The sequence below is a fragment of the Struthio camelus genome, chromosome 5, assembly GCF_040807025.1.
Source record: "Struthio camelus isolate bStrCam1 chromosome 5, bStrCam1.hap1, whole genome shotgun sequence".
NCBI lineage: Eukaryota > Metazoa > Chordata > Aves > Struthioniformes > Struthionidae > Struthio > Struthio camelus.
The window spans coordinates 7,963,673-7,986,409 of record NC_090946.1 but is presented as its reverse complement, the minus strand read 5'-3'; the positions used below and the strand labels follow the sequence as shown (position 1 = coordinate 7,986,409).

Here is a 22,737-nt window from a genome sequence, read left to right as displayed (position 1 = left end):
CTCCCCCGGCCAGAGGCGGGAGCGGGGCGCCAATCAGCGGCGGGCGGCGCGCAGGCGCCCTCCAATGGCCGAGAGGCAGCTGGCCCGGCCGGCCAATCCCCGCGGCGGCCCGGGCGGAGGGCGGGAGGGAGCGGAGAGAGGCCGGAGATGGCGTCCGGCGGCCGTGGGCGCCGCCGAGCGGGCGGGCGGGCGGGCGGCGGGGCGGGGTCTGCCGGCGCCAGGGACGCGGTCCCCGCTGTCCCCCCTCAGTGTCCTCCCGCCCGTCGCCGCCCGGTCGGCTGTCGCCGGCGGCAGAGGGCAGCGGGGAGGGCAGGCGCCGTGCGCGGGCAGGGCAGGGGCTGCGGCAGGGCAGGCAGGAAGCGGCGCTGCCTCGTGTGACCCACGTCGAGGCCCCGCCGAGCTCCTCCCGGCCCGGGTCGCCCCCGACGGGCTCGCCCGGTCCCAGGCCGCTCTCCCCCAGCTCATACAGTCCTGCCCAGGCTCGTGCGGGCTTGCGCGGAGCTTGTCCAGCCCCTCGTCCAGCCCGAGGGGCTCCTACGGCCCCGCACGGGTCTCCACAGCCTCGTACAGGCCTGTGCCGAGCTCATATGGGTCTGCACGGGGCTCTATGGGCCCGTGCCAAGCTTGTAGGGGCCCATGCTGGGCCTTACGGGATCGTACGGAGCTGTGCTGGGCCCTATGGGCTTCTGCGGACCTGCATGGGGCTCTGTGGGCTTGTACAGGTTTGCGCCGATCCCGTACGGGCCCGTGTCGGGCTCTATGGGCTTGTATGGACCTGTGATGGGCTCTATGGACTAGTATGGGCTTCCGAAGGGCTCTAGGGCTCGTACAGGCTCGTGCCGGGCTGGAACGTGCCCGTGTTGGGCCCTATGAGGTCGTACAGGCCCATGCCAGGCTCTGTGGGCTCGTACAGGCCCGTGCCAGGCTCTGTGGGCTCGTACGGGTGTGCACGGGGCTTCACAGTCTCATACTGGCTCACACCACGCTTGTACAGACCCGTGCCGGGCTCTGCGGGCTTGCAGGGGCCAGCGCCGAGCACCAGAGCAGCATTAACACGCCACACTGTATTTGAACTTCCTGCTATTTAAGATTTTTCAGACCTTCCATCCAAGTAATAGTTTCCAAATTTACCAACGTGGAAAAAGATAACTGTTCTAACAACTATGCTCAGCAGTGACCTTCCCCCACCCCCCCCCCAATCTACACCTATTTTCGCAAGCTGGCTGGTTCCACAACCAGAAAGATAAAGTGTCTGGGCTGGGCGACCGCCGACCCTGCTCACGGGAGGGACAAGTAAGAGATGGCAGCTCAAGGCTGTGATTTGTGGTGCACCTCTAATACTTGAGGTGCCCTGCTCCACTAGATGTCACCACCCGTTAACGTTCAAAAAATATGCCGCGTTAAGGTGTGAGGACAGGAGGTAACACAGTGCGAGTTACAGAGCAGGCTGGTGTGCGCCACACAGACTCGGCACCAAAGGCACAAAGTCGGGCAAGAGTCTTCTGTCATCCATGACTCATTAAACCAAGGTGGGCTTACGGCCTCCAGGGGGTGGTTGGAGAAGGGGACCGCTCCATCCTGGAAGTACTTAAGTCTTCCCAGAAATATTTAGTTTACTTTAAGTTCCCTTAGTTCACTATAACACAGGATAATCCAACAGGATGAAGCGTAAACCTGGCAAACTTCAGAGACGGGGGGAAAACAGGACTGGCCTGTGAGTCAGACCTCTAGAGCTGACTCACGTGGCAGTCTCAAGACACTGTAATGTGTTTTTGGCATGCCTGGTTTGTCCTTACTGGCATCGCAAGCGCTCAGTGGTTTCTGAGCCTTGCGCTAGGAAATGCTGAGACCGCCCCCCCTGCCTCACAAATACAACCAATTTCTTACTAACCTGGCTTCTGGAAACGGTAGTCCAAGGTGTCTCTTTATCGCAGCGGGGATTTTAATATGCCCTCTGAAGAAGGGACTGCGTGGGAGCTGCCATGCCAAAGGCCATCGCTCCTGGACTGCTACCAGCTGTGATAATGCAATATCTACATATCTTGCGGTATAGGCAATATCTTCTCGGTGTTTTGGGGTCTTTGTGTAGATTTGCGAAGCAGGACGAGGTTGTCCACGTGAAAGTGAGTGGGGCGGTGGTGCTCCGCAAGCCCACCGGGCTAACACATCCGGGTAAGACGCTAATCTGTCCGGGCAAGGAAAGCAAACTGGTACACGCAGCTTGCTCTGGTGTGGGATGCAGAATGGTGGTGCGCCCCGCACGCTCAGCGCCACGCTTAGCTACACGAGTCCGCAGGCCTGGCTCCCCCCCCCACTCACAAATCAAAGGGTCAGCGAGCCCCCGTGGGAGTCCTTAATATACACATTTCGCCTCTCCGCAGAAAAATTGGGAGGACAAGAGAGAGCGAATGACTTCTGCAAGCCAAATATATTTATTTCCGCAGGAATGTTGCTGTGTTTTTGGGTGCTTTGCAGGCCTAAAACATATGGCTCGTGAGCCACACGAAAAGTTCAAGCCTTGGAGCTTTTTAAAGCTGGCCAGAGAAGAGAGCAGACCTTCTGCTCCAGACACCCTGACCTTACAGTGCACCAGTGCTAGCCAGTCCGCTGACCGGACACCTCCCAGTGACTTCCCTGGCCCTCAGGTACAGCACGCCTTCTGGCTTCACTCCAGCCTAAAGCAAGCTTTATCCCTAGTGAATCCTGCCGATTAACAGCTTGTCCTCTTCTAGAAAGGACGGTGTTTTACAAGCAAGCTGCTCCCTTTTGAACGGGCTGCGCGTAGCCAGAGGGCAGCCCCGAGGAGCGCTTCTTCCTCTTGCGTTCATCACCACCTGCTAACCAGGACGGCCAAGCGTCAGATTTTTTTTTTTTTTTTTTAAGGCTTTCGCCAATGCAACGGTCTCCAGGGCTCTCGTACGCTGGCGCCTCACAACTGGGGGGCAAAGTCACGCAGCAGGTTATCTGGAGGCAGCGGGACCCCTCCAGATAACCAAAAGCTTCCCCAGGGCCGAGACACATTCCTCCAATACTAGCTGCGCACGTCAGAGAAATGAGGCGCGAAGCCCCCCTTCCTGACGTCACTCGGAGCTCGTGACCGAGATTTAAAATGAGTGAAAATGTGAGCTCATGGTTCAGAGGGGCCTCGGAAAAGGCTGCGTGTGAGGGGGCGAGCGGGAAGAGCGCGCTGGAGCTGGGGCCTGACGTTGGCAGGAAAACAAAGCCAAGCCCTCCCGGCTGACGGAGGGCTGCTGGGATGCTCGCCTCTCCAGGGCGGCTGGAAAAACGCAGTATTTGATGTTTGGGACTTCCCTTCCTCACCTCTGGCCGAAGCACGGCTAAAGAAAACGTTGCAGCTACAAGAAGGGAACCTCATGTAGCATGGGGGGTCTGCCTCGTGGCATCTTCTCCCTAAGCTCTTGGACGGCTGAAGATGCATTTCTCCTTTCCCTCCAAGCCTTGCGAATAAAGCTGGGATGCAGGGAACGTTTTTTCCCCTTTCAGATAAAAGCAGAATAGGCAGCCAGAGCTCATCCTCCGAGCCCTGGGTATCTCTGCCTGTACCCATATTTACTTTTGGGGAGAGCCAGTCCATCTCAGCCAGCTTTTACCGATAGGAGCACAACGCAGTGGGACGTCTACGGCCGGGGAACCCCACCAGAAGACACAACTGCTGAGCACCCTTTCCCCCCCAACCCCACCTGGTTAAAAAAGAAAAAACGCCTCAAGGGTGACTTCAAACCAGCCAGAGAGACCCTATATTGTTTTTCAGGGAGGGGGAAGAAGGGAAGGGCCTTTTAATGTACATAGCAATAAGAGTGCATTAGTCACGAACACTGTAAAAATCTCGTTCTGACGAGAAATCACTAGTTTCGACTCTGCCAGTCCGGCAGATTTATAAACACATCTGGAAAATATGCAAACGTATACCTGTGTCGCGTAGGAAAAAAGGAGCAGCGTAGGGAGTAGGGTAGAATAAAGTACTTAAAACTAAGAGTAAAACATTAGAAGAGCTTGTGCTGGTTGCATTTTTGTTTTTTACTACGTATCATAGTTCATTAAAACCTGCAAGTGTTTACCAATTCCTGGTCACAGAGGCCGCACGTCAGGAAACTGCTTAAGCCTGCATTTAAGTCCCGTCCACTTCAGCAGGTCTCGAACTCACGTGTGAGGATCGTTTTTGTCCCCTCCAAAAAAAAAAAAAAACCCACGACCCTTAGCTTCAAATAACGGACATGAAAACCGCACGTCAGATACGTCTTGTTTCTACGACGTGAGCCCATAGAGTACGCGGGAGTCGCAGCTCCAGGCAAAATTTTCCGTAGGGCGCAGCCGTAGCGGCACGACGGGTTTCCGTATGTTCTCGGGACTTTGGTATCACCGATGACGACGACGGCGACGACGTAGAGGTTGTTGGCTGCCTAAGCGCCTGCCTGAAACCAGCCCCCGGCGCCGCCGGATGATACGTCCTGGTCCTCGACGGAGGATGCTTCTCCTTCGGATGCCCTCGCCGCTCCTCCCTTGCGCCTGCCCGAACTGCCGGGCATCTCGGGTCGGCCAGCTCAGCCGCTAGTTTCAACAACCTGGGCCAGCAAAGAGCTGCTCTTTAAACCATGCCCGCAGCGAGCCGCCTCCGACAAAGCAACGTTAGCTTTACCCGATTTAAGCCGAGCCGGCAGCGGGGTGGAAGCACCAGCTGCATCTGCCGGGGCTTGAAGAAGCCACAAAAATCTCCCTGAAATAACCTTTTCTTTTTTGTTTCCCCCCCTCTCACCCCAGGCAGCACAAGTAAACAGGGTCAAGTCATTAGTTTCCTGGAACTGCTGTACGAAGGGGACGTGTTAGTGCCTCTGCAGCCCGCCGGCGGCGGGGTTACAGGGCGTTACAGCCGGAGACGTTACAGTCGGTGACGCTCAGCCCCCGCCCCGGCCCCCCTGTCCCGCGCTGCCCGCCGCACGGCCGGAGACCGTGGCCACGGGCGGCAGGAAGAGCCGTAACGTTTCCGTTTTGCCTACCTGCGTCCCGGACGTGAACCAAAACCCGCAGCCGCAGGGCGGCTCGCAAGGCCAGGCGCTGCCGGAGGTGGACGCTCGCTTCTCAGGAGGCCCGTGGGTATTTTTTTTTTTTTTTGGTCCTCCCCAAGCTTTCCACGGCAGCCTCAGCCTCTTCCAGAAGCCTGGGGTCACCCTGGACACCCTTCTGGGTCCACAACTCACGTTACGGAGCACCTTAATAAAATCCCGCTAAAGGCCGGTCCAGCACGGCGAACATCCATCCGCTTTGCCCCCTGAGACGCTTTCTGCCGGACGGAGGAAAGACGGTGGCGCAGGGATTCACCTGCCCCGCAAGAAACGCTTGCGAAAGAAAGCACCGAATTAACCAAAAAAACGTGAAAACCCCGGGGCTGAGGCGCTTTGGAGTTTGCCACGTAGCTCTCGGAGCAGCCCAGTGGCGACATGAACTTTCTTCCTGCTCGTTGGCTGCTGCGGCCGAAGCGGGTTTTGGAGAGGTCGTAGCTTGGGCCGAGTGGGTGCCCCCCCGCACGGCGAGCGGGTGCTGGGCCCTTCTGATCACATAAGGCAGCAACGGGCGCTGAGCCCAGACCCTTCAGGTTTATTTTTACCAAAAGCGTGAGCAGGCTGCCCGAAGAGCAGCGGCGAGGCCACCGCTGTGTCGAGAGGAGGATGCCGAGGGCGGAGGAGCTGCTGCAAGCCCTCCACGCGCCACGACCAGCTGCCCTTGCCCTCTGCTCCCGTCCTGCCTGGCCCCCCGGCGCCGCTTGGGATCCCTCACGCCCCACCGCGTCCTGAAGGCTCTTAAGCGTTAGAAACGCCGTTTTTCCAAGGCGGGGGGGGGCAAAAAAAAAAAACCCCAAAAACCCAACACCTTGGCCAAGCCACCGCCGGTAGCGAACGGTCTCCGGCAGAGCCACATGCTGCACCTCGCCTGGGCGTCTGCTCCCTTGGCTCCAGGCAGGCCAGCGCGGCGAGCGCGGCTGGAAACGGAGGCCCAGCTGAAGCAGCAGAGATGCCGAAAGCGAAGACAGGGCCCGATTCACAGCGTCGCTGTCAAAGAGTTTCCTCCCGCCAGCGGAGCAGCCCGACGCCCTCGGAAGCGGCGTTGGCCGTTGCGTGCCGCCTTTGCCAGCCACGGGCAGCGGATTTAGCCTGCCGGGTGCCCGACGCCGCACAAGAGCGTTGTAGCTCCGCGCCCTCCCCGGGGCCGGAGATCGCGGCCCTGCCGGTCCCAGCCGAGCGCTTCGAATCGCAACGTTGCCGGTGCTTGCCACGATAAACGCTTGACGGCTGTTCCCGCGGGCTGTGCAGGGTAGGGGACAGAGCAGCTTCCCAACGCCGTGCATCCCCATCCCCGTGCGTGCAGCCCGTCAGCACCGCATGAGGCTCCTCACCTGCTGCCACGCTGCAGATCTTTGTCCTTTGCCGCTTGTTTTCTGGCTTTTTTCGCCTGACGCAACGACAGCGTTTCCCCTTGACGTAACCCACACCAGAGGGGGGGTAGCGTGGTTTTTTTTCCCCCAGGCCAAAGCGTTGCGAACCCTACAGGTAGGTGACGTAAGCCGGCGTTGCACGAACTTCTTCAGGCGCTTGGGACTGGTCCCCTTGGGAGTATTTCTTTTCGAGGTGGTCCGTCGACACCACGTGCTGTTAGACCCGCTTCTTGCCTCGACTGAGTTGTTTTTCTTCAACAGAAATCGGCCTCCGGTCGATAGACCTGGAGTCTACCCACTTCTCCCACTATCCCGTGACTATCTGGTGAAAGTCGGTCTCTCGCCACCAAAGACTTCTGGTGGCTCATACAGACGATCGGCTTGGAGAAGCAGGTGGAGTTTAGCACGTGCGATGGCCACGCGCGTGAATAGAGGTCTCACACATCTACAGCTATGATACATTTTCCTGTATATGTCTTTTTTTTTTTTTTTTAATGCAGAAGTCCCACCATCCTGGCAGAACCTGACGTTCATTTACCTCCGATAATCCACGGTCTGGCCAGGGCGGCATCTTTGACCGGGGGTGCCGACATCCTGGGAACGCTTGAACAGAGGCACGCAAACGTTTCTCCGGGAAAACCCTGGAAAAATACGGGCTGACGTTCTATGTGGATGTCTATTTGTGCCAAAGCTCCTCCTGCATCTTTGCTATTTTAGAAGAACAGCAAGTCAGAAAAGATGTGAACAGTTTCTGTCGAAATATTTCAAAAAAAAAAAAAAAAAAGGTCTTGGGAACGTGCAAATAGGGTGAATTCGTCTTTAAAGGCAGAGAGAGCACGTTTGGCCAGCGCTGCTCTCATGGGAAGGAGGTAAACCGCCGGAAAGGTGCTGCGACAGTCTGCAAATCTAGGAGGTCTTCACAAAAACCGGCACCTCTGTGAGGCTGGCGGAGTAATTCCTGAGAGTAGTTCCCCCGTCAAACACCCGGGCCGTGTTGGTATCCAGCCACAGGCACCCTTCTCCTGGCAGGTAGATGTCCCTCCACGTTTGCCCTTTTTCGGTTATCGGGGCCACCAGGACCTGCGGTTAAGAAGAAAAGCGCTTTCAGCACCCCTAGGGTTACCGGAGGGCAACGCTCGGAGCAAGCCGGGAGGGCCAAGGGCGGACGTGAGCAACCGCAGAGAAACCCAGGACCGAAAAACTCCAATCGGAAAACTTAGGAAACCTGCTCTTTCCTACACAACAAAAGTCTCCTTTCCGGGCAAGTCGAGCGGGACGGAGCAGATGGAGACAGCGCGATGGCAGCCAGTACCGGTGGCGGGCGCCGCGGATGGGGCATGGGACACCCTTTACGGCAGCTCCACCAGCCTAGGCAGGACAGGCAGGTTTAGTTAGACTCGAGGAAAGGCTGCCGTGCCCGGCAGGAAGTTCACGGCCGGGTGAAGATGCTCAGACTAATTCGCTGGCCTGGGGCAGGAGGGGTCAGTCGCATAAACCGCACGGGGAAGAAAAAGAAAAATCCTTGCTCTCAAAGCGATGTTTTTTGCAGTCGATTCGTTCTTCTCGGGACTGAAGGCTGCTGGAAAGCAGCGGCACAAAGCCAAGGCCCCCGGCTCCTCTTGCGATTCCGGGGATTTAGCTGCCTCACAGCCTCGAGTGGTTTTCAAAATATCTTTTTTTTGTGGTTTGTTTTTTGATTTATGGGAGAAGAATGCTTCCAAATTGCTGAAGTTCCCTAGCTCCGGAGAGGGCTCCGGAGATCTTTTCCTGCAGAAAATTCAGTTTCCAGAATTCTGAGCATATTTATTCCTGATAAATGCTTTCACTTCAGAAACTGAAAGAGGGTTTTTTTTTGTTTTTGTTTTTTTTTTCCCCAGGACCCTACATGAAGAATTTTGCAAGAAAAAAAAAAAATCACAGCCCTTTTTGAGAGGGGAGGGGGGGAAAAAAACATGGGCAAAATTGCCAAGCACCCGGGAAAGTAACCGGGCACCGCAAGCTGCTCCGGCATCAGAGCAAGGACGAGCTCCTGCCGAACCCGTGCCGGGCATCTCGATAATATTTCTCACCTCATCTCCGATGAGGAATTCGTCGTCTATCGTGAAGGCGGCTGGATCCGTGGGACTGAGCCACCACACCGGCCGGAAGATGGGATATCCCCACGTCACCCAGTCCTGGCTGTATTTTACGATGAGCGGAGCAACAAAGTCCCGGTGGCGCCGGATGCATTGCCTGGTGAGATTCAGGACCTGCAGGGAAAGACACGACACGTTCCTGCATCCAAGAAACAGCGCAGCGAGCAGAAATACATACGTATATATACACATATATATGTGTTTTTATATATATTCCTTGCATGAATGCCATACGCTCCAGCATGCCCAGAGATATTCCTGCACCAGCAGCTGGATGCAAAAACGCATGGAGTTTGGGGAGGGGGGGAAGCTGCTTGGCTGCCCCGACCGAGCTCGGACCGGGGGATGCAACCCCCGAAGCGGGTGCCGCTCGCAGCGGGGACGTACCCAGGCATCGCAGCAGGCCCACGGCGGCGTGCTGAAGGACATCACGGGCAGGAACGTCACGATCTGCAGCCACCGCACGTAGAGCTCTTGGTCCGCCGGCGCCTCGGCGGCCAGGGTCCCTCCTGCCGGGGACGAGCGAGCCGAGAGCCGCTTAGCAAGAGGCGCCCCCATCGTCCGCCCTGCTTCCCTCCTTGCGCCCCAAAGTAGCAGACGGTAGCAGTTAAAAAAAAATAAAATAAAATTTGGGACAGCCGGGGACAACGCCTCGGGGTGGGGGGGGGAAGCTCCTAAATCCTAGCGGCACATTGCCAAAAAAATAAAAAAAAAAGGGCTTGCAGCAATTGCGATGGCTCGAAGGAGGCGAGCGTCGCACACGCGCGTGTGTGCTCCCTTTTCGGAGACGGACACCAGAAACTGCCGCCAGCGGGAACGGGAGCAGCTTCCAACTCCCCTCCGAAATCCTAGACAGGGGCTAAGGGTGGGAAAAAATTAAAAAAAAAAAAGGCTGAGATTTGATTTAAACTACTACCAAAAAAAAAAAAAAAAGGAAACGGGGCTCGAGTTTTCCTAGGAAGGCTCCCAAGGAAGCCAACGGGCTCCGGGTTGTATTAGGAGGGACTGAGAGGCAGTGATTGCGTGGGGCTTGTTCCCTACGGGAAGCGGGCTAAAACCAGAGGCCAAATTCAAAGCGGCTCAACAATCCCCCCCGCAAACCACCTTTATTTTTCGGGGCTGCTTTGCCGGCTGTCCGGCGCCTGCCGTTTCCCACGGGCGGCCTGCGCCGCCCCGCGAATATTCGCGGGGACTTTTAAATCATGCAGTCACCGGCTCGAGGAATCGTTTCAGAGCAAGGGTCTCGTTTCAGGCTCTCGCGCTTCGGGGCGGAAAGTTGGGTCAGGGCTGCTGCCGCCGTTAGGTGTACGTACTTCTCGCCAGCAGCAAAAACGCCCTAACTGGAAAGAAGATGGAGAGAAGAGGCTTTCCGGGGGTGGAGGGGGGCATCGCAAAGCACCTCGGCGATGAGGCTTTGAAGGTCTCCGCTTCGCCACCGCCGCGCGTGAGCCTACGTACCTTCTCCTCCTTCAGCAGGACCCGTCTTTGGGCCCCGCCGCCCCCTACGCGAGCGGGAAAAAGCATCGGGGCCGCCTATGGAAACCCCTCCAGCCCTTCCCCGCCGCCTTCTCTCGGGCTCGTCATTACCTACAGCGTCGGGGACGAAGAAGTTGTAGCCCAGCAGGCTGTAGTGCAGGGCGGCCGGGATGAGGCCCTTCAAGCCGGCGTGGCTCCAGTCCGAGCGCAGCGGGCTCATGCGCACGAAGAGGGGCAGGTGGTTGGACCTGCGAGGTGCGAGCGCAAGCCCTTAGTCCTTTTTTTCCCCCCCCCCCAACCCCTTCTCCCGATTTAAGGGCTTTCGAACCCATCTGGAGTCCCCCAAGAAATCCGCTTTCTGCTACCCCCCGCCCCGACCCGTTGGCCAAGGCTCAAGTCTTCACCTCCCTCCTCCTGCAACAGAGGCGGCTAGCTGAAGGTGGCGTTGGAAAGGTGCCACCACCTGGGCATGGTTTTACGCTCTAAACCATAAAATAAGGAGAAAAAACTCCTAAAGCGAGAAGAGGAGGAGATACGAGGACAACCCTGCCCGGGACCGGCCGCCCGTTGCTTCCCCAGCTGCCGAAGGAACCACCCGCCCCGGGTCTGACCCACCTCGCGCCGGCGGTGACGACGGTGGCGTTGCCCAACGCCGCCGCCACGGCGGCCAAGGCGCCGGCGTAGCCGTCTCCCCGCAGCTCGGCGGGCGGCCGGAGGCCTTGCTGCAGGTAGGCGTTGCCTTGGGCGCCCTCGAGGGCCGCGTGCTCGGCGCCCAGCGCCCGCCGCAGGAGGCCCGCGCGCCCCACGTACCAGCTCACCGCCGCCCGGCTGGTGGCGTCCAGGCGGGCGCACAGCTGCCCCTTCCAGCGGGTGAGCAGCGGCACCTGCGGCGGAGGACGGGCGACAGGAGGCAGGGTCAACGCCCGCGGCCTCCGCCGGGCGTCCTTCGACGGAGGCCGAGGGCCCGCGGCCTCCCCCCCGACCCGAGAGGCCCGGCCGCCCCGGGGTGGGGAGAGCCGCGTACCGAGCCTCGAGGCCGCGCGCGCAGGCTCAGCCAGTAGCCCTCCCTGCCGTCCCGCAGCGACCTCCGGAAGAGCGGCGAGGCCACGCTGACGTAGGGCGACAACGTGACGGACAGCTTCAAGGGCGCGATGGCCGCCGGGTCCCAGGTGGGTTCGCCGGCACGTCCTTTCCTCCCCGGCTCGTCCAGGCGGTCCTGCCGGCAAAGCCGAAGAGGTGAAGGGGTCGAAACGGGCCCTCCGCCGCCCGGCCCGAGGCGGGAGGCCGCTAACCCGTAGCCGAGGGACGTACCGCCCCGGCCAAGGTGGCGGTGCAGCGTTCGCCCAAGGCCAGCAGGCCCTGCCGGAGCAGCCCGCCCCTCCGCAGCCGCTGGGAGAAAGCCTTCAGGCCTCGCTCGATTTTCGCGGCCGAACCGCCGGGACCCCGGTAACGCCAGACGGGCCACCTGGGCGGCGGAGAAAGCGGCGGCCAGGAGTCAACGCCGGCGGCCGGGCGTTCCTCCTGCCTCCGCGTGAGGTTTGGAGGCCGAAATCGGGGCCGTGGAGGTAGAGGGGTGGTGGGGGGACGACACACAAAAGCGGGGCTCACCGCAGCAAAGCGGCGTCGGGCGGGCGCCGGGGCGGCGGAGCGAGCCGGCGGCCGGCGTGCCGGCGAGCGGCCGCCACGTCGGGGCTGAGGCAGAGCAGGTAGCGGAGGGCCGGCGGGCCGCTGCCGGGGGGGCTCTCGAGGCAGAAGCGCCTGTTGCTCTCCACCGAGAGGTAGAGGGGCACGTCGGGCGCCACCGTCACCGTCACCCCTTTTTTTTTTGGGGGGGGGGGGGGAGAAAAAAGCCAAAAAATCCCCAAAATATCCACACACATATATATCCACACACATATATATATACACACATATATATATACACACAAATATATATACACACAAATATATATACACACAAATATATATACACACACACATATATATACATATGTATATATACATATGTGTGTGTGTATATATATATATACGTAGTTGCTAACCCGCTGCCCGTGATGGCCTGGTGTCTCCGGCGGCGAAGCCAAGCCGGAGCGGAGCCGCTCTTGGATGCCGGCTGCAGCTCAACGCTCGCCCCCAAACCCCCAGGCAAAAGGCTCGCTTGGGTTTTTTTTTTTTTATTATATATATATTTTTTTTTTTGGTGGTGTTTTTTCCTCTTTTCCTCCCCCCTCCCTTTTTTACCCCAAGTTTCTTTTTTTTTTTTAACCCCTGAATGGAGCAGACCGTCCCCTCTCCCGAATCGCGCCGTCGGGCGCCGGCATTAAAAAAGCGCTCTGGGAAATTCGCCCTGGCTTCATTGCATCCGACCGCTGGGGGCTCTGCCCTCCGCTCCCTGTTTTCGGGAGGGGGGGCTTAACAGCCCCGAGGCAGAGGGGAGCGGGTGGCCGGCGGCGGCGGGGTGGTTCGTGGCATTGCGGCATCCAACCCGGGCACGACAGTGAGGTGGCATTTTCGGGAAAGCGGGCCCCCCCCCCCCCAAAAAAAAACACAACCCAAAAAACCCCAAGCGCCGCGGCATCTGTCACCTGTCGATGCCAAAAAATAGCGCTCCAGGACGGGCCCGTAGCCGCCGGGGTTGCTGCCGAAGTCGCTGAGGACGAAGGGCTGCGCCTCGGCGTCCACGTCGTTCAGGGGCCAGCGCGGGGCGCGCACGCCGGCCCCGCCGTACCACGAGACGTTCGCCATGGAGAAGCAGTCCTGCGGCGGCCGGGGAGCGCCGTGAGCCCCCCCCCGCCGCCGTCGCCCCCCAACCCCAGCTGCAGGGAGACGGACGCGGAAGGCACGCCGCGGGAACGGCAATAACAGCAGTAATAGCAATAGTAATAATAATAGCAGTAATAATAATAGCAATAATAATAATAGCAATAATAGCAATAATAATAATAGCAATAATAATAATAATAAAACATGCCTTAAAAATTAGTTTCCTTGGGGGGAGGAAAAAAAAAAAGACCCCCCCCCAAAATACCCGCAGGGGCACGAAGCGCCGCCGTCGCGGCCCGGCGGTAACGCGGTGCCTCGGAGCCCCCCCCCCCCCCCCCCCCCGAATCCTTCGCTCCTGCCGGCTCTCGTTTTTCTCCGCCGCCGAGTTCCCGAATCCTCCCCCCAACCCCCCCAAATCCCCCCCCCCCCGGGCTCCGACAAGGGGCGACGGCTTTGCAGAGCTCATCGCTGCCGGGGATGGGGGCAAGAAGAGGTTAAAGTCTCGCCGAGGGGAACGGCGGGCGAAGGGAGAGCTGAATTATTGAAGTGGAAACCTTCGAGGCACCCAAGAGCTGTGCCGGGTTTCAGCTCGACTCTTTGCACCCGCTTGCCGGGGGTGGGGGGGGGAACCCACCCGCGTAGCCAAAAAAAAAAAAAAAATCCTATTTTTAAGACTTTTGCCGTTCTCCGCATCGCGCTCCGCCAGCCCGAATCGCCGTCCGAGGGCAATTTTTGGCCACGGCGGGGGGGGGGGGGAAACACTCACGTGCCCCATCCCAGGCCCTCGCCCGCTGCCCCGCGAGCGCCCCGACCGCCTTACAGGCTGCAGCTGCCGGTGGGTTTGGGGTTTTTTTTCTTTTTTTCCCCCCGTTTCTCTTTCCCGCCCTAAGTATTGTTTTAAGAGACTTTTCTCATTTTTCCCCCCTTTTCCAGCCAAGGAGGCAAACTGGAGGCTACGGAAGCCAAACCTCTGTTTTCCCTCAGGGGGGCCCGTTTTCCCGTGGGGGGCCATGCTGGGGTCCCCTTTTCCCACCGAGGGGCCGTTTTCCCACGGGGGGGGCCCGTTTTCCCGCAGGGGAGCTGTGCCAGGACCCCATTTTCTGACGGAGGGGAGCCCCTTTTCCCACGGGAGGCTGTATCAGGGCCCTGTTTTTCCACAGGGGGGGCTCATTTTCCACGGGGGGGGCCCGTTTTCCCATGGGGGGGGCTGTGTCGAGGCCCTCTTTTTGCAGAGAGGGCTCATTTTCCCATGGTGGGGGGGGGGGGGGCCGTTTTCCCGCAGAGGGCTGCGCCAGGGTCCCGTTTTCCCATGGAGGGCTGCATCAGGGTCCTGTTTTCCCACGGGGGGGCCCATTTTCCCACGGGGGGTCATGCTGGGGCCCCATTTTCCCACAGGGGAGTCCATTTTCCCGCAGGGGGCCCTGCCAGGGCCCCATTTTCCCATGGTGGGGGGCCCATTTTCTCGTGGGAGGCTGCACCAGAGCCCCATTTTCCCCATGGAGGGCTGCACCAGGGTCCCGTTTTCCGATGGGGGGGGGCTTGTTTTCCCGTGGGGGACCGCGCCAGTGCCCCATTTTCCCCTGGAGGGACCCGCTTTCCCTCGGGGGGCCCGTTTTCCCACAAGGGGCTGCACCAGGGTCCTGTTTTCCCACGGGGGGGGGCCCATTGTCCCGCGAGGGGCTGCATCAGGGTCCTGTTTTCCCATGGTGGGGGGGGGCCCGTTTTCCCGCAGGGGGCCCTGCCGGGGCCCCATTTCCCATGGAGGGACCTGTTTTCCCACGGGGGGCCTGCACCGGAGCCCCATTTTCCCGTGGAGGGCTGCATCAGGGTCCCGTTTTCCCACGGGGAGGGGGGCCTGTTTTCCCACGGGGGGGGCCATTTCCTCATGGGGGGGGGGCTTGTTTTCCCGCGGGGGGCAGTGCCGGGGCCCCATTTTCCCCGCGGGGGGCCCGTTTTCCCGCAGCGGACCGCACCAGGGCCCCATTTTCCCCTGGAGGGACCCGTTTTCCCACGGGGGGGTCCCGCTTTCCCGTGGCGGCGGCGGGGTGGGGGGGGGCCGCACCAGAGCCAGGGGTCCGGCCATTACCTTCAGGACGGCGTCGGGCCGCAGCGGGGTCCAGGCGAGGCCGTAGCACTCGGCGTCGGCGGGCGCCTCGAGGGTGGCGCGCAGCTCGGCCGCCTCGTCCCAGGCGCCGCAGAAGCGGCTGCCGTTGGGCCGGCAGCGGTCGAGGGGCAGCGGCAGGCCGGCGGCGGCGCCGGCGGCCAGGGCCACGGCGGCCAGCGGGCGCCCCTGCCCGCGCCGCTGCACCAGCAGGCTACCCGAGCGGCGCTCCCAAGCCAGGCCGCCCGCCGGGCCCCGCAGCAGCCACGTTCGCCGCGGCGCCTCCGCCGCCTGCCAGGAGACCACGGCGATGGTCAGGGCGAAGAAGAGGGTCAGGCCGAGGCAGGCCACGGCGCCCCGCCGCGGCTCGCGCGCCTCCTTCGAGGCCGGCCGCCACGGGCGGCTCGGCGGCATGGCGCGGCCTCGGCTCCGCTCGCCTCCGTCCTCTCTGGCGGGGCTCGCGGGCGCCAGAGCAAAACCTCTCTCTCTCTCCCCTCCTCGGATTACCGCCCTCCCTCCGAAAGGAGAGAGAAACAGAGCCGGGGAGAAAGAGAACAAAACAAAAAAAAACCTAAACTTCAATCCTTCTTTGCAATAATCAAGCGGGGGGAAAAAAAATAAATCCTTTTGGCAGCCTTTCCCCACTGCCGCGGAGGCTAAAGCAGGAGGGTTTGGTTCCCCCCCCCCAGTCCCGCTCGCCGGCTGCAGCGCCGAAAAACGCCGCCCGGGAAAGGTGCGTTCACCCAAAAGTGTGTGTGCGGAGTTGGGGGGGGGGGGGAATAAATAACTAAACCCACCCAAACGCTTTGGAGGTTTCCCGAGCTTTAGCAGTTCCCGGCGGCCGGCGCTTTCCCGCGGCGCCTTCGGCACCAGAGCTTTTCCTCCTCTTCTCCGAGAGCGGTTTTTCCCCCTCCGAGGCGGCGGCGCGGGGGCTCGAGGCTATTCGAGCCGACGGGCCCCCTCCAAGAGCGACACCCGAGACCGGAGAGGGGGGGGGTCTCGGCGCTCCCTCCGAGCCCCGTTGCCGCCAGGCTGCGCTTAAACCTCAGCTTCTGGCCCCGGGGGAAGAGGGGACAAGGAACGAGCGCGGATTTCCCCATCAGACACCCGAAAACCCACCGGGGAGCGGGGGGAAGTTGGGGCACCACAAAGCTCTGCTGCTTCTGCCAACATTATACATATATATTTTATATATATATATATATATATATTTTTTTTTTTTGTCCTTCCCTTCTCCCCTTTTTAGGCTTTTCGCAAAGGCCCCTCATCGCCCAGCTCGCCAAGCCCCCTCGGATGAAAAAACAACGGGTTTCCGGGAGGATTTGGGGCCCCCCCCTCTCCAGCACGGTGGGTTTTTCTTTTTAAAAGATCACCATGAAACCTCTTCCCAACACGAGCAGCCCCCCCACCCCGGGGTAGCAGCGAAGCTGGCAACGTCACGCCCCGAGCTGAAACGCAGGGGAAAAATATAAAATAAAGGAGGAAGAAGCACTGTTTTCCCCCCCACCACCGAAGATGCTACGAACGGGGCGCCCGGACCCCTGTGGCGGGGGGGCGACGGAAACCCGAGCCGAGGAAGAAGAATAAAAGCTATTTAATAAAATAACCTAGGGATGCCGGGGGCTCCGCTGGCCACGTGTGTCCCCCCCCCACCACCACCACTTCCCGCAGCATCCCGCTTTCCGAGCTGCCGGCGACGGCGGGTCCAGCCCTCACCGGCTTCCCCAAGGCGCAGCGGCGGGGCGCGGGGAACGCTCGCGGAGCTGGTGGGTTTGCCAAAAATAAGGGGGGGGGGGAGGAACAACAAAGAAAAAACCCCTAACGACACGGGTGGGAGCTGCGGAGCATCCGGAGGATTTGGCACCCACCGGCGGTTTTCCCACGGCAGGGCGAGCGGAGCCCCGTCCCACCGGCCGGGGGCTCCTTGGGGTGTTTTTCCCCCCGGGGGGGGAGCTCAGGGCAAAGCAAAGCGCAGCCCTCCCTCTGCCCGCCCTTGGCATCCCCTCAAGCAGGAGGAGGGGGAAATATATATATATATAAGAAATACATAATATGAAATACTATTTTTAACCCCCCGCCCCAATCCCACCCGCTACGGACCCGGCCCAGCGAGCTCAGCCTCAACCAAGAGCCGAGAAACGGGTCCCCCCCGCCCCGGCTGCGCGGAGGGCGGCCGGAGGACGCGTCCCTCGTTGCCGGCGGCCGCTCACTCGGGGATGTAGTCTCTGAAGGAGTTAAAGCTGAGGCTCCGGCCCGCCGAGGTCAAGGTGGAGCTCGCCTGCATCTTGGGGATCTTCTCCATGAGCTTGGACGCCGTCCTCCTCTTGAAGGAGCCCGGGGAGAAATGCCCCTGTCTCAGGAGCTCCTGGTAGAGGGCGTTGAACACGGCCACCGTCTCCTCGTAGCTGTCGCGGGTGGAGATCTCGTAGAAAGGGAGCTTCAAGGCCTTGGCGAGGTTCTCGCCGTCCTCGGTGGACACCATGCGGTCGTACTGCAAGTCCTTCTTGTTGGCCACGATGACGACAGGCGGCTGGTCGGCGGCGCGCTTGGGGCTGCCGTGGAGGTGGTTGACGAGGAAGCAGAGGCGCATGACCTCGTCGAAGCTGCAGCGGTCCGTCACCGAGTAGACCACGGCGAAGCCGTCGCCCCACTTGATCTTCTCCTCGATCTGCAGGGAGTCTTCCTCCTGGCGGGAAAGCGGGAATTAGGACGGCGAGAAGCCGAAGCTTGGGTGGAAACCAGGTGGAAACCCAGAGGTGGTATCTCCAGAGCGTCCTTTTTCCAAGGGGAGCGCGTCCGGCTCGGTATTTCGGGCGCCGCGGATTAAAGCTGGCGGGGAGAGCGGGCGTCGCGCCTCCCCCAGGGATTTGGCCCTTCCCCATCGGCTCCGAAACGGCCCGAGCGCGAGCTCACCTGTCCGGCCGTGTCGAGGATCTCGAAATGCACCATCTCCCCGTCGATGACGGCCACGTGCCTGTAAATCATTTCTGGGGGAAGACGGACAGAAAAAGGGCGCCTGAGAGACGTCACCGGCCAGCGAGCGAGCGGGCGACCGAGCCGGTCTTGACGCGAGCCGTGCCGGAGAAGCGGATTTCCACCCGCCAGCAAGCACCTCCGACGCGGCCACGTGTCCCCGCCGGCAAAATTTCCTTGGCCGCTCTGTCCAAAAAAAGCGGGTTTCGAGTCCGTTTTCCCCTTCCCGACCCTTTTCGCCCCGGCCCGCTCTTGGTTGTTTTTTTTTTTTTTTCCCCGGCAACCAACTGTGAAAGTCATGGAAAGGGGGACGGCGAGGGCCGTTCCCGGCAGCGGGAAGCGCAGAGGAAGAGGGGCTCCGAGAGCGGGCGTGAAAAGCCCGGTTTTATTTCGAGACGCCGCTCGCCCTCCGAAGCCCTGCCCTCGGCTCGCCCTCCACAAAATATATATGTATTTATAGATATATAAAATGAAAAAAATATATTCTCAAGGCTGTCTCTCTAATATATAGACATATAAATAAATAAATATATATATATTTCTTTTGGCCAGCAACCGGCCCCTTACCTAGAGTCGGGTCATAATCTCCGATGAACCTCCTGGTGATGAACCTCACGGTTAACGCTGGGGATAAATAAATAAACGAATGAATGAATAAATGAATGAATAAATACATGAATAAATAAATACAGAAAGAGCCAGTTAGGGTCGTCAAACCAAACCGCGGAGAAGCGTTGGCGACTTGGGGCAAAAGGGAGCGACGGCGCGCGCCCTGCGCGGGTGAGGCCGATAAATCCCGTTTTCCGGCCCTGACCCCGCGCAGATTTTTGCACACCCTCGATTTGGCGGCAGCCAGCACGTTTGCCGGAGAAATTAAGAGCCGTTGGCGTCAAACCTCGCGAAAAGGCGCCCAAAGGCGGCGCGACGGACCCGGAGCGCCCAAGGGACGCCGCGGGAACCCGCCGCCGGGCAGGGACCTCCTAACGCTTGGCCCGGCCGCGGCCACCTCCTCGGTGCGGGAAAATCCCGGCTCTCGCCGGGCTCAAGCGAGCCCGATCTCGGCTCCGGAGGCGCCGTCGAGGGCAGCGAAAGAGCCCGGAGCAACGTCGAGCCGGGAGGGAGCACGCCGTCGTTTCGGCCGGCCGGCGGCGAGGACGAGGGCAGCCCGCCTCTCGCTTTTCCAGAGAGCGCCTGACTCCCGTGTCATCCGCTCGGCAGGCGCCCAAAGCCAGGGCCGTACGAGAGGAGCCAAAATTAAATCCGTTAAAAAAAAAAAAAAATATTGGCTCGGGCGCAAGGGCACTCGAGGGGCTGCCAACCGGCCAGAGCGGGCAAAGGCAGGAAGGGGCCATATAAGGCATATATATATATATATATATATTTTTTTTCCCCCCTGCTCCACCTGGCACATCCGTAACCCCCGCGGAGGGCTCGCTCGGGTGACCCCCCCCGCCAAAGCGCCTGCCCTTCGCTTCCTGCCCGGTTTGGCCCCCCATGGCGAGCGCGGCGTAACCCGTCCTTGCCACCCGCCGAGCGGCTCCCAACGCCAAGCTCAGCTCAGCGGCGCCGGGCGGGAGCTAACGCCCGGGCTGCATTTACAGCACCCCCCCCCCCCAAAAAAAACCCCGCGGCGGGTGATTTATACAGCTGAACTAGGCAGGCGAGCGCGGCCCCCGCCGCGCGGAGGGGGAGTGGGGAGCTCGGGTCGGTGCGCCCGGCGGCGCCTCCTCGAGCGTTTCCAGTCCAGCTGCTCCGGCGGATTAAAGCTCTTGGGTGACGAACTGAAATTTACCCCGTTGCAGACGTTCAGATTTGAAGGGCTCTTCCGATTAGAAACAACTCCCGCGACGACGAAAACTCCCAGGCGGCCGCGCTGGGCCGCGAGGGTTTTCCCGCGGCCGGCGAGCGCCGGGTCGCGATTAGAGGGGGAAGCGGCGGGTGTCCGAGGCCACGCGGTCGCTCGCGGCTCCGTCTGCTCTTCCTCCTCCCGGGAGCTTCGGCCGGGAAACCACTCGATCGCCCCCAAAAGCGGCCGGGGGGGGGGGGGGGCCGGGTGCCGCGTTGCGGGACCTGTTGGCGCGGGTGACGGCGAGGCTCCGGTGGAGACGCCTCGGAGGTTTTTTGGGGGCTTGAGTCGACCCCCCCCCCACCCCGGCCGAGTGAAAAACTGAGATTTTTTTTTTTTTTTTTTGGCTTTTGCCTGGGCTGAGTTTGAGCCGCCGCTTCTCTCGGCCTCGGGTAGTCCTTATTTAGACATCTCGCTTCAGCCTCCGCCGGGGTTTCGCGCGCCGCGAGTTCGCCGAGCAAGGACGCGCGCCGATCGGGCAAGCGAGCTCCCTCCGAGCGACGGGAGAAAGGGGGTTCGTCTTTTGGGGAGGGGGGGTTCCCCCCCCCCCCCGCTCCCCACGATCGTCCCGGCAAAGCCGCTTCCTCAGCCGCCCGGCTCCCATGGCAAGCGCGGGGCGCTTTCCCGAGCCGCCGGCTCCTTGCATCGACCCCGAGCAGCCGCTGAACCCGTTCTGCCTTGCGCGGACTTAAGCCTTAAAACCCACGTCCCCCCCCCCACGCAATCTCCCACCCCTTCCCCGGCGCTTCCCTACCCGTTTTGCCCACGGCTCCTTGGCCGAGCACGACGAGGCGCAGGCTGCGGGCCGGGCTCAGGCTCACGGAGCGTCGCAGCGGTCGCGGGAAACTCATGCCGGTGCCGGTACCGGCGCGGCGGCCGCTGAGCCGGGCGGCAGCCGGCCGCCAGCTCCTCCCCGCAGGGCCGGGCTGCCTCCTCCTCCTCCTCGCACATAGGGCCCCAGCGAGGAGGAGGAGGGTATCACAGCCCTGCTAGGGGTGGAAGGGGGGGGGGTTGCACCTCCAAAATTGTGGGGGGGGGGGGGAAGAGGTGGGAGGATGGAGCACGAGGTGCGAAAGCCCAAGGGACGAGCCGGCTGTGCCCCGCGCGCCGCCCTTCGGCCTCGAGGGCCGCTCCGCACGGGTTAACGCACAGCTGCCCTCACCGCGGCGGCTGGCCTTTCCTCTCTCCGCCTTCGGCCCTGACCCCGGCGGCGGAGGGAGCCCTCGGCTCCCCCAAAACTCAACGGCTACGAGCCCCGTTGACGCGGCAGAGGGACGATTTGGGCCCAGAGCGTCGCGCGCCGGGCCGAATAACTTCCCAACCAGCCCTTACGCAGAGCGTAGGGGGTCCGGGTGCGCGCGCGGCCCGGGCTCCGGCCACGCGTTATCGGGCAGAGCGGGCACCAGGGACGCCTTCGTCCGACACGCTCTGGTCACTCGGCTCGCAACAGAGCGCAGATCATCGGCGCTGCCTTGGACCCCGTTCAAGGTAACGTGAGACCTGCCCTATATTTATAGTCCGGATCGCGTGTCGAAAGCCTTGCCGGTGCCTACGGAAGACCAGCACGCAACCGGCGGCTCCAGCGGGTATCTCACCTTCAACAGAGGGAAAGGATATCAAAGCATTGCCGCAGCCAACAAAAGACCCGTATCCATTACCGCTGAGGGGGGGGTCAAAGCTCTGGCTGGAGGGGGGGACGCTCACACGGGTGCAGCGAGAGGGAGACGAGCAAGCGGAAAGCGCGAGGAAGAGCTATCGGGAGCCGGCGGCTCAGCCTCACGTGCCCGCCGGGCCAAGGAGCAGAAAGGACAGCAAGCCGAAGAAGGGCTGAGCCGACAAAACGTCTTCGGTCCGTTCCTTCAAAAGCAACCCCCCGGCGCCGCGGTTTGGGAGGCAAAAATAAAAAAAAAAAAAAAAAAATACAAACCATTCCCATCTGCACTCTTCCGCAGATGGGCTTGCTATTCCCGTGGCTAGCGGGCCTTGGCCACACATTCAGCTTGCTGTCACAAGCTATCATATGGTTGCCGGCATATCTTTCCGCACGTCATTCGCTCGCACCCAAAGCGCCCCTGCACCGCTTCTGCAAAGCTGACGAGAGACATGTTTCGTGCCTTGACTACATCTGGAGGCCAGAAGCAAACGACAGGAGCTCGAATCCTCAGATTTGAGGACAAAAAGCTGATTCCCAGCTGGAAGGGGTGGTGGTGGGGGGTTGTCAAGGAAAAAAAAAAAAAAAATCTCTCCGTTACGCTCCTTTCTTATTTGTAGCCTGATTTCCTACGGAAGTGAGATGTCCGCAATCAAGCCCTCTGTCTGCCAGTCCCTCCCAAATAACATTTTGAATACATTGGCCAATTCCAACCCAATCCCACCGCTCAAAGCCACAAATCTCTACCTGCCTTCATTGCGACTGTTTTAGAAGGGCACAGGTCTATAGGGACATGGAAAGGGAGCTGAGGAGACTTCCCAAAGCCCTCTCGGCAGGTGCTTCAAATTCACCTCTGCTTCTAGCAGAAGACAGGCGTAAGCCAACTCTTAGCTGGGCTGCCTCAGGGGAGCGGCCCTAAGAGCTGGGTGGGATGAGACCAGACCCTTGTTCCTCCATCAACGTTACCGTTAAACCAGGATTAAAGCATCGTTCGGCTCTGGGGCCACCTTACACAAAGTCCGTCAAGCTCAAGAAGCATCCGTAGGGAACCAATCCTTTGTCCGTCAGGCCCTCAACGACCTCCTCACCTAAACCTCTCAAGGTTCGCCTCTTACTGGCGAACGCAAAGGCCTACCTAGACACTCGCCAGTGTGTGTCCGAGGACAGCTCTCACCAAACCAGCTCTGCGAGGTAGAAACGCTCCTCAAACCCATGGAGCGCCGCTCTCGCCCACAGAGCAGGCGTGGGAGAGGTGACGTTTCTGTTAAGCTGATCTCCTCGCTTTTCAGTGCGACGCCTTTGGGACTGAGCACCAGCATTCAGCGGAGCCCACCTAAAACTCGT

At 60.6% G+C, this 22,737-nt stretch overlaps 2 protein-coding genes across 2 annotated transcripts; both read right to left on the bottom strand.

The window, feature by feature from the left end:
* Window positions 1-6,371: 6,371 nt before the first annotated feature.
* On the bottom strand, window positions 6,372-15,337 carry LOC138067345 (SITS-binding protein-like). Its single transcript, XM_068944097.1, has 10 exons — window positions 14,909-15,337; window positions 12,645-12,816; window positions 11,668-11,875; window positions 11,371-11,524; window positions 11,084-11,275; window positions 10,675-10,943; window positions 10,171-10,307; window positions 8,971-9,092; window positions 8,518-8,697; window positions 6,372-7,528 (listed from the first exon to the last, which is right to left on the bottom strand). The coding sequence occupies exons 1-10, from the start codon at window positions 15,335-15,337 to the stop codon at window positions 7,355-7,357; spliced, it is 2,037 nt and encodes a 678-aa protein (XP_068800198.1). The 3' UTR covers window positions 6,372-7,354.
* An 845-nt stretch (window positions 15,338-16,182) lies between these two features.
* LOC104149796 (ras-related and estrogen-regulated growth inhibitor) lies at window positions 16,183-20,894 on the bottom strand. The gene is made up of 4 exons (XM_068944568.1): window positions 20,497-20,894; window positions 18,464-18,520; window positions 17,837-17,910; window positions 16,183-17,609 (listed from the first exon to the last, which is right to left on the bottom strand). The coding sequence occupies exons 1-4, from the start codon at window positions 20,591-20,593 to the stop codon at window positions 17,130-17,132; spliced, it is 708 nt and encodes a 235-aa protein (XP_068800669.1). The 5' UTR covers window positions 20,594-20,894; the 3' UTR covers window positions 16,183-17,129.
* Between the last annotated feature and the right edge of the window lie 1,843 nt (window positions 20,895-22,737).

Coding starts and splice junctions, on each gene's coding strand:
- LOC104149796 (XM_068944568.1), bottom strand. CDS start 20,593: ATGAGTTTCCCGCGACCGCTGCGACGCTCCGTGAGCCTGAGCCCGGCC. Junction 17,911..18,463: donor AGATTATGACCCGACTCTAG/GTAAGGGGCCGG, acceptor GTCTTCCCCCAG/AAATGATTTACAGGCACGTG. Junction 17,610..17,836: donor TCCTCGACACGGCCGGACAG/GTGAGCTCGCGC, acceptor CTTTCCCGCCAG/GAGGAAGACTCCCTGCAGAT.
- LOC138067345 (XM_068944097.1), bottom strand. CDS start 15,337: ATGCCGCCGAGCCGCCCGTGGCGGCCGGCCTCGAAGGAGGCGCGCGAG. Junction 12,817..14,908: donor GGCCCGACGCCGTCCTGAAG/GTAATGGCCGGA, acceptor CGGCCGCCGCAG/GACTGCTTCTCCATGGCGAA. Junction 7,529..8,517: donor AATTCCTCATCGGAGATGAG/GTGAGAAATATT, acceptor TCTTAACCGCAG/GTCCTGGTGGCCCCGATAAC.